The following is a 14,631-nucleotide window of genomic DNA, read 5'->3' on the forward strand; positions in this document are numbered from 1 at the left end:
TTAAAATATTGTAAACTTTTTGTAAATTAAGGTGAGACTAACTATTAGAATTACTTCAAAAAAATAATAGAATTAAATTTCCGAATTTTTATAGTTAAAATTTTTAAAATAATTAAAGCAAAGTAATGTAAAGAAATTATGAGGCAGCTCTTACTGTTGAACTATGGGTAGGGTTATTTGCATTATAAAAATTGTTTTGAACACTCTATTATTCTATACACACATATACTAAATTTAAAATTTTAATTTTTACTTTGTACACTCTTTAAAATCCAAAAAAAAAAAATCTCTACTTAAATCATTCAAATTCAGCACGTTCAAAGAAAATTTTTAAGAAATATAGCTTGCAACAATAGAATTAAGTCTAAGTTTTAAACAATTTTTTAAAAATAATTTTACTTATTAGTTGTCATAAAATAAAGAATGTATTCCATATTAATTCTTCTCCTAAAAATTCTTTAAGATCAAGATATATAAACTTTCACTACCCCAGTGACAATTGAAAAATAAATTGTCATGTGACACAAAAAAGAAGAAGAAGAAGATGTTTACTGGGTTAATAGGTTTAGAGTGGTTTTATTTATTTTTTAAAATCAAAGATAAAAAAAAAAAGAGCACTTTTACTATAATTTCAGTTAATTTTATTTCTTAAAAAATGTAAGGCTTATAAATATTTTGTCTTCAAAATAGTTTAAAATATTATGTTGCATGTTCAAATGAAGTATTTTTTAAGATGTTAAAAATAAATTATTATATGTTGAATAATGAGTTTACTATATGAGTGTTTAAAATAATTAAATTATTCTTATTAATAATTAAATAATAAATAGTTTTGTAATACATTATTTTATTAAAACAAGAGTGTTGACAGTGCAAATAACCCCACCTTCGACTATTGATCTCTAAAAGAGTCCAATACAAGTACATGAAATGAAGCAGTTGGATACTACTTGGATCCATTAACAGCGTGTTGGGTTTTTTAATTTAACTGCTGCTGACTTTGATTTACACGATCAATTCTGTGCGTTTTCTTCTTCGCCTAGTCACACCCTTAAGCTTGTAATTAAACTCAGATAACTCTATCTTGAAATTTGCTGCCTCTCCTGCAAATTTATGCCACTTGGGTAGCTACACCAAAGGAAAATTTAAGGGGGAAAAAAAAAATTTAGTATCAAGCATACTCTCTCTTACATGCAGCATTGCACAAAACCCCAGATTCTCCTATCTCGATGTAAGTTTTTATTTTAATTTATTTCACTGCATGTTCTGTTTATGTTGTTTCTTTAACTGTTTATGTGTTTCTTGTTTAAATTTCAAGCCAAGAACGGTTCTAGAGTAGGCTAATTTATCCATTAATGTATGTATCTTTTATGTATGCAAACTTAGTTTAGCCAATTGGGTCGTGGTATTTCTTCTGTTTATAAGAGAAAATGACTAGAAAAGATTCCATTAGCTGAGAATTGTGAAACCCAAGATGGGTTCTCGAGTAATCTTGTTTATCGTTTGATACAGTTATGAAATGTGAAGTTTTAACTGAAATACTTAAGTTTGCTATTTGTTGTAATTTTGTCTATTTTGTTGCTGTTTCTTGTGTAATTTGATTTCGGAAGATGGTGAATTGACTGCAAAAGCATTTGTCATTTGTAATGTTTTGATTTGCTAATATGTTGCCGCTAAGGCTTATAAGTTGATGGGTGCAGTTTTATCCTTTTTTTTTGGCTAACTTTTCTTGTTGTTTTGTTTTTATTGTAGCTTGCCCAGGCTTCCTGTGATAAGGATCTTCAGTTGTCTTTGACTAATAATCAGCTATGAAGAGGCCAATGCCGTGGGGTGATCAGGTTGATGTTATATCATCAGATGATTCTGCTTCAGATGGAGATGCTGACAATGGGCTTGATGGTCGACAGTCAAGCAATGATATGACAATTGATCAACCTACCAAAGAATTAACTTCTGAAGGTATTTCTACTTGGTGGGATTCAGGACCTTCGTTTTGCATTATCTGATTACTGTTTCTTTAGTTTAGATCATTAAAAAGTCACTTAAAATAAGGAAACTACTGGGAAAACTGCTAGGGCACAAGTATTATCCATTATTGTTGTTAAAAATCTTTTTCCGGGTTAGCAGAATCTTACACTACTCTCCTTCAACAGTTGCCTTTGTTTCTCACTTGAAGTTGAGAACATCCAAAAGCAAAAATGCCAAGGATTGAATGAAAAAGGTAAGCAATACTAACCTAAGACTAAGTACAGCAAATCAAAACAGAAATAGCCCATGGGAGAATGAGAGAGCTCTGAGAATCTTTTATATTTCTGAATGAATGTAACTACTGCAATCCTTTATATAGGATTTGTCAAGTAAAATGAAAACCTGTAGACAGGAGATGTAAAGAATTACCAATGTGTCTCGAGTCTCATGGCTACGAGATCTCTTAGATCTAGTAGGATTCCCTTAGGATTACTTACAAATGAACCCCTTCTAGAATCTCTTCAGTGCTTTGTACTAATTTTATAAGTAGGTGTTCATGAGCTTGGCACTTATGACAGTACGATGTGTAGCTTTGGATTGAGCCTTGTTGTCTCCTGTGTTGCACACAGCAACTTCTTGTACTTTGGATTTGTAGTGTTGAAAAATTCTGTAAGAATGTCATCTTTTCTATGGAGGAGTTCTAATAGCCTTTTGGATTCAGTGTAACATCAGTCGTATGAATTGTCAGCCGGCAATTTTGCATTTTGAAATCTGCTGAGAAGTGGCTAAGGACCGAATAGATTCTTACTCTGCTCTCACTTTTTAAAATGAAATTTAGGATGTTTCCATTACAAAATAGGCTGTTTTCCTTTGTGTCATTTATATCATATACTGAGCATATGCTTTGTCGAATAAGTTTCCTAGCCACTTACTCAAAAGAGGAATGCAATTCAGAAGCTTAATGACCATGTCAAAGAAATTTGTTTGGGTCATAGTAGTTGGCAAAGTTGTGTATGCTTGTATAACTTTTGATGCTAGAAGGTATCTCAGACATAGTTTCTTTAGCTAATATATAATTTCCATTTGTAGTTGCCATAATGTGTACATCACTTTTGCGGTTTCTCATTCTTTGTGCTTTGTGTTCAATACATTTATTCCTTGCTTACTGTAGATTTGCTTTCACAGTTTACTTAGATTCAGCATACTCTCTAAAGTCACTGTTGTGAACATGCTTTCATGCAGGTTCATTGTTCAGAAGAGCGGAAATGTATCAGGAGTACATGAAGCAGCTGCCAATCCCAACACAACGCAGTTCTATTATCCCGTTTACCTCATGGGTAGGATTAGGCAACTCTATTAAGCAATTGTATGAGCAACCCTTGCACTACCTCACTAATATTCACCTCAAGCAGTGGGACCAGTTGAGATTTGGCACTGAGGATGAACACAAGCCGCTGGATTCTATAGTCCATCCTTGTAAAGCTGAAGCCACCGTCTGGCTCATTGAAGAAGTTCACCGGCTTACCTCATGTCATCATCATCTAGCCAAACTCTGGCTTTCAGATCCAATGCATTATGTGTTTATCGATTCTATTACCCTGAATTCCCCCAAGTCTCCAGATTCCACCAAGTCCTCAAGTCCTGTGAAGTCATGAACCACATCCAGAAGAGAGACTTGTCGGTTTTCATTTGCCTGGGTGCTGAGTGTCGGATGTTCTTTAATTTCGTCAATGTGGGTACAGATTCACGAACTGCATCCAGAAGAGAGACTCATCAATTTTCATTCGCCTGGCTTTCATTTTTTTCTAGTGTAGTTAGAATCTGTACTGACATCAATTTGAAATGAAAAACATCAATAAGTTCTTTATTTCTTTAAATAAACTGCTGTCTTTAGTGTTGTCTCCTCGCACGGATGTTGGTTCCTTGATCTAATATTAACTGATATTCTCTTGGACAGAGGGCTCGTAATTGTAGGGTGATGTATGAATAACTGACTAAGTTGACATTAGCATAACAATGATATACAAGGGCTTGATCACCTGATCGCTTCTCTCTCTCTCTCTCTCTCTCTCTCTATATATATATATATATATACACATCTTCTTTTTCTTATTACCAAAAATCACTACAAGAACAAGACCCTTGCCGGAAAAAGTGGAATCTATTATTATCTCTGACAATAATTTCCCGATCATATACTTTTGAGACTAGTTTGGCAAATGAGTGGCAATCACAGCACAGTCGTAGATTCTTAACAACACGAATGGGCATCGTTTTACTTGTACTGATCAGTCCAAAGGCCATAGCCAGTTTTTCACTATGATGGCTCAGCAAATACTTTTTCTCTTGCTCATCAACATCAAGCAGAACATTAGTAAGGTCAGGAACATAGCCAGCATCTCTGAGTCTGCAGTTCATCTCGCGTAGCATTGATGAAATGTTATTCATTTCCGGGTGAGATTCATCACCAGAAGTGAACTCGTGAACTTTTCCATTAACCTCTATAGAACTTGATCCAGGCAATTTACGAATTCCTTGCTCCTTCATCTGTAGCCTCACTCTTGCAACATTTGTCCATTTTCCAGCTGATGCATATATGTTTGATAGAAGCACATGAACCCCCGACTTCTCAGGATCCAGTTCAGTTATTCTTTCAGCAGCATATGCTGCTATATCAACGTTTTGGTGCTTCTGGCAAGCAGCTAACAAAGATCCCCAAATTACATCATTAGGCTCCACTGGCATGCTCTTAATGAGATCTAGAGCTTCTCCCAACAACCCAGCTCGGCCAAGTAAATCAACCATGCATCCATAATGGACAATTTGTGGGGAGACTCCATGGATATCTGTCATGGACCTGAAAAGGTGCCAGCCTTGATTCACTAATCCACCATGACTGCAGGCTGTCAATACTCCCACAAATACTATGCTGTCTGGTTTTACCCCTTGTCTTAGCATCTCATTAAAAAGTTCCACTGCTTGTTCACCATTTCCCTCCATGGCCATTGCACCAATGGCAGCAGTCCAGGCAGACACATCTCTTTTCTCCATTCTTCTGAACACTTGCATTGCTCTTTGAGGATCACCACACCTGGCAAACATGTCTACTAAGGCTGTTGCAAGCTGCATATCACAGTGAGTTCCATTTTTTTCAATGTAAGCGTAGATCCACTTGGCGAGGTCAAGAGCTCCTAGATATCCACAAGCAGATGCAACGCCCACCATTGTCACCCTATCTACCTTGATTCTCTCACTCAGCATCACTCTGAAAAGTTCCATTGCTTCCTCAAACATGTTCTCTTGCGTTAAACCACCAAGCATAGTGTTCCAAGATATGTGATCTCTCCCAGGCATCTCACTGAAAACTTCACGAGCTGACTCCACATCACCATTCTTAATAAGTCCTGCAATCAAAGAGTTCCATGACACCACAGTCTTGTTTGACATGTGATCAAAGATTCTACATGCCATTTCTTGTTTGCCACACTTCATGTACATGTCAATCATAGTATTACAAATGGAATCCCAACCTTCTAACCCATTCCTCAAAACATAACCATGGCACATCCTACCACATAGAAGATCACCTAACTGTGCACTTGCTGAGACTGCAGATAGCATAGTAACTCTATCAGGTCTTGGCCCATGCAATAGCATCTCATCCAAGATGGCAAGTGCTTCTCTTGCCAAGCCTAACCGCACATAGTTTGACATGATTGTATTGCACAAAACCAAATTCCTATCCTTGCATTCACCAAAAAGCTGTCTTGCAGTATCCACAGCACCGCATTTCATGTACATATCAACAAGTGCATTCACCATAAGAGCATTCGCCTTCATTCCCAACTCATCAATATAAGCACACACCCTGTCACCCAATTCAAGATTTTGCAACTTGGCACAAGCAGAAATAACACAAACCATTGTAACAGAATTGGGTTTAATACCTTCCTCTACCATCTCAAAAAACAAATAAACAGCCTCTTTAGGCAAATCCCTTCTAGCACAGGCACAAATCAAACTAGTCCAAGACACAACATTTCTCTCAGACATTTCATCAAACACTCTTCTCCCATCAACAATGTCACCGCATTCGCCATAAAAATGTATCAAACAATTCTCTACAAACACATCTCTATCAAAACCCATCTTGACGATTGCTCCATGAACCTGAACCGCCTCACCAAAAGCTGAACTCTTCGTGCACGCGTTTAACACAAATGGGAACGTAAACTTATCAGGCAAAATACCAAAACCAACCAACTCAACATAGAGCGAAATAGCTTCAACACCAAGTCCAATACAAGAGTAACCTCTAATCAAAGAATTGTACATGAACAAAGTTGCACTAGTTTCATTATCTTTTATGTAATAATCAAACGCTTTTTGAGCATAAGTCAAGCTTTCAAAAGTGCCCATTTGGGCACATGTAGAAACAACCTTGGAAATGTAAGAGGGTTTGTGACCTAGGCCCTGCTTTAATATGTGACAGTGAAGTTGCTTGAGTTCGTTTAAAGTTTTGTAGTTTTTCAGCGACCCAATTGAAGGAGAGTCTTTCGGTGTGGTTTTGGCTTTGTGCTGGTTGGTTAGAGTTGTGACTGTTGGTGTTGCTAAGACTAGAGGAGATGGATTTAGAGTCAAAGCCATTGCTTGCTGCTGTGTATAGACTATAGTACTAGTTTGGCCTTCAGCTGCAGGCCTCGGTTATATACTGTTTATGATAGGCATCCATCTGCGGACGACCTGTCGGCTTTTCGACCGCAAACATGTATGACGTGTGAATTTTCGTCCTTCGCACTCTAATCCTATTTTTTCCAAACATATTTGCGCAGACTTGCCAGCATTAAACAAAAGAATTATGAACCAAGCGGCCGTTAAGTCTTGCTGAAAAAATTGACCATTAGTTAAATCAATCCCAAAAGATACGAATACTATACTTTAATCATCATAGCAATTTATCATGTGCGTGGCTTAAAAGCGAAATGCAAGGAAAAATGACAGCTTAATTTAGGGCAAAAGGGGTTGCAAAAGATTGTACATCAGATATCATACTAGAGTTAGAAGTAATTAAAACTCTTATTTCCTTCATCTAGTTGATGAATAATTATTCCCCAGTATATAGAGGGTAGCCACCACTAGGCGAAAAAAGACTTGTAAACTAAGGAATCTCTGTGTTGTGGACAAACATATGGCGAGGGCGGCCCTCAACCTCCGTCAATGTTTAATCGTCTGGATTGTATGTGCCAACAACTGTTAATCACATGCAACGCAAGATATCCTTCAAACAGCTGAAGATTAACGGATAATCCTCCGTAATATAACGGAATTTTACAATCTTAAAAATCATCAGTCAGGGTGTCAAACCCAATTGCATATATATCAGCCATCACAGGACTACCAAGAGATCCGGTTGGTAGATTTTTATATTCACTGGTAGTAGGATTCCATATAAAAACGGTCTTTTAGGGGACTGTGCTAATTATGCACGCAAGGCCACAACATGAATTTGAAAGCTTGGTACATCTGAAGTTAACAGTCTCTGGATGTTTAAGGGACCTTACTTGTAGTTTTGTGCATCATCTTTGTGAAACACCGAGCTAAAGCCGGCAGCATCCTTGTGCCTCTCTGAGAGAACAAGGCAGTGACATTCATTACCTTCCTTGCACTTGGTGATTGAAGCATGATGCTCTCTAACAAAGTGGGGATCCTTCAGAAGTGAGTTGAATGCGCTTCCTACGCACTTGAGTCGTCCAAGGTACTCAAAAGGCAGCTGCAGTAATATTTCCAAAACAATATCTACAGGAAGTCTCTGAAACGGAACTTGACTCCCGCTAACTTCAATCTGATAACTTCCATCAGCTTCAATAACTCTTTCAAGGGTACCCATTACCACAGTCAATCAAATCGTCTGTCACATATCCAACAAATTACTTGTGTTACAAGGAAAAAAGAGCATTGGAATCAATGCTTTCACGTGCTGAGCGGATTCTTCTGAAGTAAAGCAAGAAATGATCACATCGGCCAAGAAAGCTGTTTTTCACGGATCAATCACACCAATGCTCCTTTTGTGTCATTCACCTGTCGGGTTTTCCGCCGCCAACATGTACGACATATAATCATACATGAAATTAAACCATACGACATGTCAGACACTATGAAGCATATTCCGGTAGTTGTTTTATCAAATAATTAATGTACGACATGTCTAATTATTTTAACTTTTCCACGAGGAGTCATACAGTTTTCAGTGTCGGTTATCTTGTAAATGTCTATGAATTTTCGGTTTAACAAAAATGCTAAATGTCAAGAAGAATGAGAGAGAGCTGAGAGGAGAGAGAGAGAAAAAAAAAGCTGAGACAAGAGAGAGAGGAAACAAAACGGCAGGCTGTGTTGTAGTTTCTCTCAGAAAGACCGTAGGTTGACTTATTTCAGAGCAACATTTCATACATAATTGTCTCCGGAATAAAAAATGTAGGACGTGTTAGTATAGTCTCACTTCTTGTGTGACTTGTCATTCATGCTCTAAAGAGGTAGTACTCGATTCGATCCCCGGTGAACAGACGTCATGAACATGACGTTTAGGAAAGAATTGTTGATATTTTGATCCATCGCTCTCGCCCACTCCATCTTCCTTTGTCTTGCACGAATCAAAGTGCCAATCAATGTCACACATTCAAAGAAATTAATTGCAGCAAGTGACTCAGTAAAGGCGTGCAAGTTAATATGCAAAGAGTTAGAGCATGCAGTCTCTCGCAGTTGTTTCTTTCTCCACGTCAAAATAAAAGCCAAGGAGAAAATTTTATTCATATTATGCGGTACATTGAGAACGTAATCATTACATTATACTGCCCACTTAGGACTTGAAAGACCTGAAAAGGGAAATTTTCTGATTTTAACTATCTCCTCCGCAACTCATTACAATCTACATCTGAATGTTCAAATTTGCGGATGGCAAAGATTTGTTGGATAGAACTCTGGATATGGCTTTGATTGTATTTGGTGTAGTCCTGCAGCATCCACCAAATAAAGAAGCCCCCGCATCACGCCACTTACCGATGTATGAGACAAAGTCCTCATCTCTTACTCCAGTTGATTCCTGCAACATAATACATGTTCTTCAGAACAGAGATGACATGTACCATTGGAAGAAGAAGAATGCTGATCGTAGATAGAATGTTTCAGAATCAAGAGGGCTCAACGGCTGAAGAAGCTTATGAGACGACAAGAAGCAAATGGATTTAATATTAATTCAAGTGGAAAAAAGTGCAGGCTGAAACTCACCACCCACTTCTTGAGCTCAGCATTATAGGTCTCGCCACTGTTTGGATATATGATTACAGGTTTACTAGTTACCTGCAAGATTATTCAGCAAAAATATATAATCTGAATAGCTAAATTTGTTAAGAAAACAAGACTTGCTTACAGTGCCATGGGAAATCATTTTACATGAACACGAGAGGATATACCAGCTGTTTCTAAAGTTGATCAGTCCAATTGACTATAGACATACGCAAGCATCAACCTCAAGGATCATACCTTTCTAACGGAGAGTATGAGTCCATGGATAAATCGAGGAGATGTACAGTTAATTCCAACAGCAACAACTTGCTCGCATGAATCTGCAATTGAGGCACACTCTAATATAGAATCACCACTAACCACGTTAATTCCATCCTTAGAATTGAAAGAAAACCATGCTGGAATAGTTATTCCTTCTTCCTCAAGAAGCTCAGCATAGGCCTGCATGGTATCAAGCAATATCAACCACAGCCAGACTGAATGTTCTCCAAATACATGCTTGCTTGCTTGACTATACCACCAGCATATATTTATACCAATCATAGTTCCATAAAATGCAAAATATCAAACAAATTTTTTAAGAAGCATTTTCCTTTGATTAATTACGACATATTTGGAAAATACCTTGGCTTCCAGCTTATTCGGAATGGTTTCAAATGCAATTAGATCAGCGCCTGAATTGGCTAAAATCTGTACTCTCCTCCTATGGAACTCCTTCAATGTTTCCAGAGAAACTGCATCGCCGTAGTCCCCACTGCAATGGAAGATAATCAGTAAACAGAGATGTTATTACCAAAGATATCATTTCAGATAACAGTGTTCAATTCCCTCCCCCCCTCCACCCACCCCCCCCCCCCCCCCTCCACCCCCCCAAAAAAAAAAAACTTGTTCTCTTTCCACTGGGCACATGTAATCAAGTCAAACTGAAGACTGAAGAGATAAATTGTGCATAAATTACAAATGTAATAGCAAGCATGTGCTCAGCCAAAGTTGTGAGGTATAGGTACAATCAATGCTTAAAGAAATGCAATGTACTTACACCGGATTTTGCCAAGTTAAACAAATGCAATGTATTTACACAGGATATTGCCAAGTTAACTCACCTATATTCAGACCCATCAGCCAAATAAGCCCCATAACTGCCTACAGAAGCAGCAACTAAAACTGGACGACTTGAGATCCTTCCACTTCCTGTGAAGTCCCAAGAATCTTTCATACATCTGTCATAATAGATTTCGCGTGCCTCGCATGCAATTTCAACACTTCTCCTAAGCAAAGCTTCTGCTTCCTCTGTCGAGAATCCTTTTGCCTCAAAACCTTGAATGGTGGCCTGCATCGAATTGAAGAGACAGCAAATATTATTATTTCTTTTGAGTAAACAAAGCAAGAAAAAAGTCACTCCCATATATGCTGGAATATGGGCGGGTACCTGATATGATGCAGTGATGATTATATTTGCTCCAGCATCAAGATAATCTAGATGAACCTGTTACATTTATCAATTAAGAATAGTGAGGCTTGTAAAAGAATTAAGCTGCCTTTATATGCACTAAGGAAAAATAAATTTGAAAGTCCCTCTAAATTAACAATCCCACCATCGTGGTTTTATATAAATAACACAAGAAGAATATTTTGAGGCCAACCCTTCTTCTCAAGGTATTCCTTTGTGTGATTACCTAGAGCCTAGACTCCAAGCAGCTGTTAGAAACAATGGTCCGCAACAATCATAAAGCATTTTGGTCGAAATTAACTAAGCATTACCCAAATTCAAAAACATATAACATGTCTGTATAAGTACCTCAAAAGTTAAATAAGAATTTCAAAGAAATTAGTCAAATCTTTATCTATTGCCATCAAAATTGTTAAGGGGTGTTTCACATTCTCTTAATGTCAAAGTCATCAATTTGGTGTGTGTGTGTTTCACATTTTGTTGTACTTGTTTCATTTTCACAAGCAAGAAACATACCATTTTTTTATTTTTTTCTCAATGTATAAGCAATAAACACGTGCAAATCCATACTCGAATTCACATTATACTTTTCAAATTTTTTATACTCAATTACTTAGAATCCTTTTTATATCCTTTATTCCTTTGAACAAAATAAAAAGTATATACTGTACAACAGAACCAAAAAATTCGATTACAAATTAAAGATTAAACAGATAAAAAAGAAAAAGAAATAACAGACCATTTCAGCAGTGGGTAAATAAATTATTCGACAAATCAGAGCAATCTAATATCATTTAAGTTGCATGAAATAGACAACTGTCACAAGAACCTCACATGGGATTTCAGCACACAAAGCCCCTGAGATGGACATGGTAATATACGTAGCCTCCACGTCACTGTCAGATTTGAAGATAAGAGACTCTGTATCTATATGCCACATCTAACATGCTCCCATATCAAATCTTACATGCTCTGTTTCTCTGTTTTGACAGCATTATTTTAATAATCTATTTATTTATTCATTCATTTATTTGTGCTGTGATAATTTTTATTAATTAAAAAAAATGTATTAACATGTAAGTTAATTTCCTAGACTTTTCAAGAAATCAAAATTTATTACTTTCCTAAAAGTTGTTAAGATCTTGCAAGATACTTGTACTAAACAAAGAAAGATCATTATTCAAGTCAAAACAAATCAGTTGTTATAAGAAAAAAAAAATCTAAAATATAAAGAAAGTTTATGAACCAAAAAAAAAAAATCTAAATAAATGAACATATATTACTAACTAATCAATACGTACATATGAATGGAGACAGAGAGAGAGAGAGAGAGAGAGAGAGTTATAAAGGGTACCTTTCTGACGAGGTGAGGAGAAGAGACGAGGCACTTGGCGCTCCAAAGAGGGTCGTTGAGGTCGGCGCCGTGGCGTTCGAGTTCGGTGGCAAAGCCGCCGTCGACAACGGAGTAACCGCCGCACTTTTGTAGGAAATCAGTCATAAATGAGGTGGTTCCGTTGCTTCCCGATACCATTTTCTGTTTTATAGTAGTAGCAGGAGTAGCAGTTTTGAGTTAATGCAGACAATTAGCCAGCTTCTTGTTGCTTTTGGTACCGCTGTTCTTTATTTGTCTGTTTCGATAAACTGGAACAGCTGATAACAAAACACTGAAAAGCAGAACTAATTTTGTCATATGCACGGTTCCCATACATTTTATAGGGGGAAGAGGCTGTGCCAACTTACCGTTTTGCCCCTCTCGTCCGCAAACTCTCAAAATTTGTCTTGAGTTGACGATTAGACCCTTACCGTCTCAAAAAAAAGAGTAATGATACAGCCACAAACTTTTGTATAAATTTATTTTGTACAAACTGATGTGGTATGATAAGATTAATTGAATTAAATATAACTTGGCCCACATGATTTATTTTTATTAATTTATATTTTTATTCAACCAATGAATTAATGACACGTCAGTTTGTACAAAATAAGTTTGTACAAGAGTTTGTGGTTGTATCATTACTCTAAAAATAAACATTAAATATTTAGACAGTTTGAGTTTTGCTGCTAAATTCTAAATTCTCATATTTTTTGAAAAATCTCCTCGTGACGTGTACATTCATCTTTTGAAGCTGGGGAAACTGCTTAAATTCTTTCTAATAACTGCTTAAATCCTTTCTAATATTTGAGTCGTGAGGAAGAAATTGTTCGAACTCTTATTTTTATTATTATAAGTGTAAGAATTCTTCCATTAAAATAACGGTTCATTAATATTCAAATGTCTATTTCTGAAACTATTAATTAGCTATCCATTAGAATAAACTCTAAAGATATTACCCTAACATAAATTATTAGTGTACTATTTATTTTAAAGAATATCAACCTAAGATTCAAGTTTACTAGTGCGTGCCCGTGTATATTTATCTAAAATATGGGTATAAATTGTTAAAATTTGAACTTGAATAAACAAAAATAAATAAATAAATAAAAAGCGGTTAAAATTATTAACTTTAATTAATGCATCGATAATGCAAAGTCTTTGTAAATTGACTTTGTCCATTGAATTGTGTCGGTTTCTTTTTTATTAATATATGTATACATAGGCCAGGTTATAGAGACATATATTTAAATAAAAATTTAAACACAAGTTTTTACTCTATTAAATTAAAGCTAAAAACTAATCAATGATTAAGATTAAAGCTGACATGTCTTTTTCTTTTAGTTTTAAAAACTGACAAATTAATATAATGAGCCTCTAATAATAAAAAATCATTATCCATTCTTTTCTCGCCCGCTTAAATAATATAATCAATCCTCTCATTAATACTCCATCTTTCTCATCTCTTTCAATATTTATCTCAATTTTATCTCCTACGTCAGCAAACCCCGTCACGGAACTATTATCCAGAAAAAAAGGTCAGCTCCATCGAAATGGATTACCATTGACGGCAAGAAACCATCAGCATAAGCATAAGCATTAGCATTAGCTTCAGGTGTAGTAGTATAGCAAAGATCATAGCTAGGGTACATGCAATACTTTTACAGGATAAAAGCCTTGCGTTAAAAAGTAACTGAAATTTTCTCTTTTCAAAACTTGACATGCCCCAGGAACAAGAAGACAAGCCAATACCTTGAATTTTGGTGAATCTCCAGTTGTTGCCCTCAAAATCAAATACAAATGCCAGTTTCTAATTATATAAGTAAGTTAATTTTGATGGTTTTAATTATTCCATTTATTAATTTATAAGATTTATAAGAGAGAGAAAATCTTAAATAAAAGAACAAAGAGAATTAAACATTAAAGTGACGAGAGAGAAAATTGTAATTTTGATTAAACTTGTGTTTAGAAGTATGTCTCTTAAACCTGCAAATGTCACTAATAGATAAAAAAAAATACGTATTTTAATGCACCAATAGATTAAAAAAACCACAGCCTATAACATAGTGAAATCTGTATTTTTTTTACATTTTAATGGCATCCTCGCTTTAACAAAGTAAAGATATCAGACATCCTCTTTAGAGAATAACTATATATATAGTGGTGCTCATATGCGGATGTTAGAATGAATCTAAAATGCGAACAAAACTAAAAGATAAAAAAAAACAAAGATCCAGTACCTTTTGTTTGGGGGGGTTCTTTTAACTCTGTTTGGATGAATTTTTCATGTAGATGTCAGCACATATATAATTTTTCTAATGAGAACATCCTCATTTTAAAAAAATGAGATAGCTGGGAAATCAATAGCTCATTATCTTATGAATTTTTCTATTCTAACACTCTGTCTGAAAGCTATTATCATGTATCAAATCTATCCATGTTTAATAAAACACTAATGGATTAAATGTAAAAGATAATTTTTTTCAAATGAAATGAAATGAAAATTCAATTGAGAATGTCCTTGTTATATATATATATAGAT

At 35.7% G+C, this 14,631-nt stretch overlaps 3 protein-coding genes across 3 annotated transcripts; 1 reads left to right on the forward strand and 2 right to left on the reverse strand.

Moving 5' to 3' along the window:
• Window positions 1-908: 908 nt before the first annotated feature.
• On the forward strand, window positions 909-4,002 carry LOC18032617 (protein RDM1). The gene is made up of 3 exons (XM_006419933.2): window positions 909-1,231; window positions 1,753-1,959; window positions 3,211-4,002. The coding sequence occupies exons 2-3, from the start codon at window positions 1,809-1,811 to the stop codon at window positions 3,621-3,623; spliced, it is 564 nt and encodes a 187-aa protein (XP_006419996.1). The 5' UTR covers window positions 909-1,231; window positions 1,753-1,808; the 3' UTR covers window positions 3,624-4,002.
• A 78-nt stretch (window positions 4,003-4,080) lies between these two features.
• Window positions 4,081-6,666, reverse strand: LOC18032543 (pentatricopeptide repeat-containing protein At3g22690). Its single transcript, XM_006419935.2, has one exon. It carries the CDS (start codon window positions 6,613-6,615, stop codon window positions 4,081-4,083), a length of 2,535 nt encoding a protein of 844 aa, XP_006419998.1. The 5' UTR covers window positions 6,616-6,666.
• Window positions 6,667-8,731: 2,065 nt separating this feature from the next.
• Window positions 8,732-12,384, reverse strand: LOC18032274 (homocysteine S-methyltransferase 3). Its single transcript, XM_006419937.2, has 7 exons — window positions 12,072-12,384; window positions 10,697-10,753; window positions 10,371-10,597; window positions 9,892-10,021; window positions 9,505-9,708; window positions 9,250-9,321; window positions 8,732-9,064 (listed from the first exon to the last, which is right to left on the reverse strand). Exons 1-7 carry the CDS (start codon window positions 12,246-12,248, stop codon window positions 8,891-8,893), a joined length of 1,041 nt encoding a protein of 346 aa, XP_006420000.1. The 5' UTR covers window positions 12,249-12,384; the 3' UTR covers window positions 8,732-8,890.
• Between the last annotated feature and the right edge of the window lie 2,247 nt (window positions 12,385-14,631).

This window comes from Citrus clementina, unplaced genomic scaffold, assembly GCF_000493195.1.
Source record: "Citrus clementina cultivar Clemenules unplaced genomic scaffold, Citrus_clementina_v1.0 scaffold_9, whole genome shotgun sequence".
NCBI lineage: Eukaryota > Viridiplantae > Streptophyta > Magnoliopsida > Sapindales > Rutaceae > Citrus > Citrus x clementina.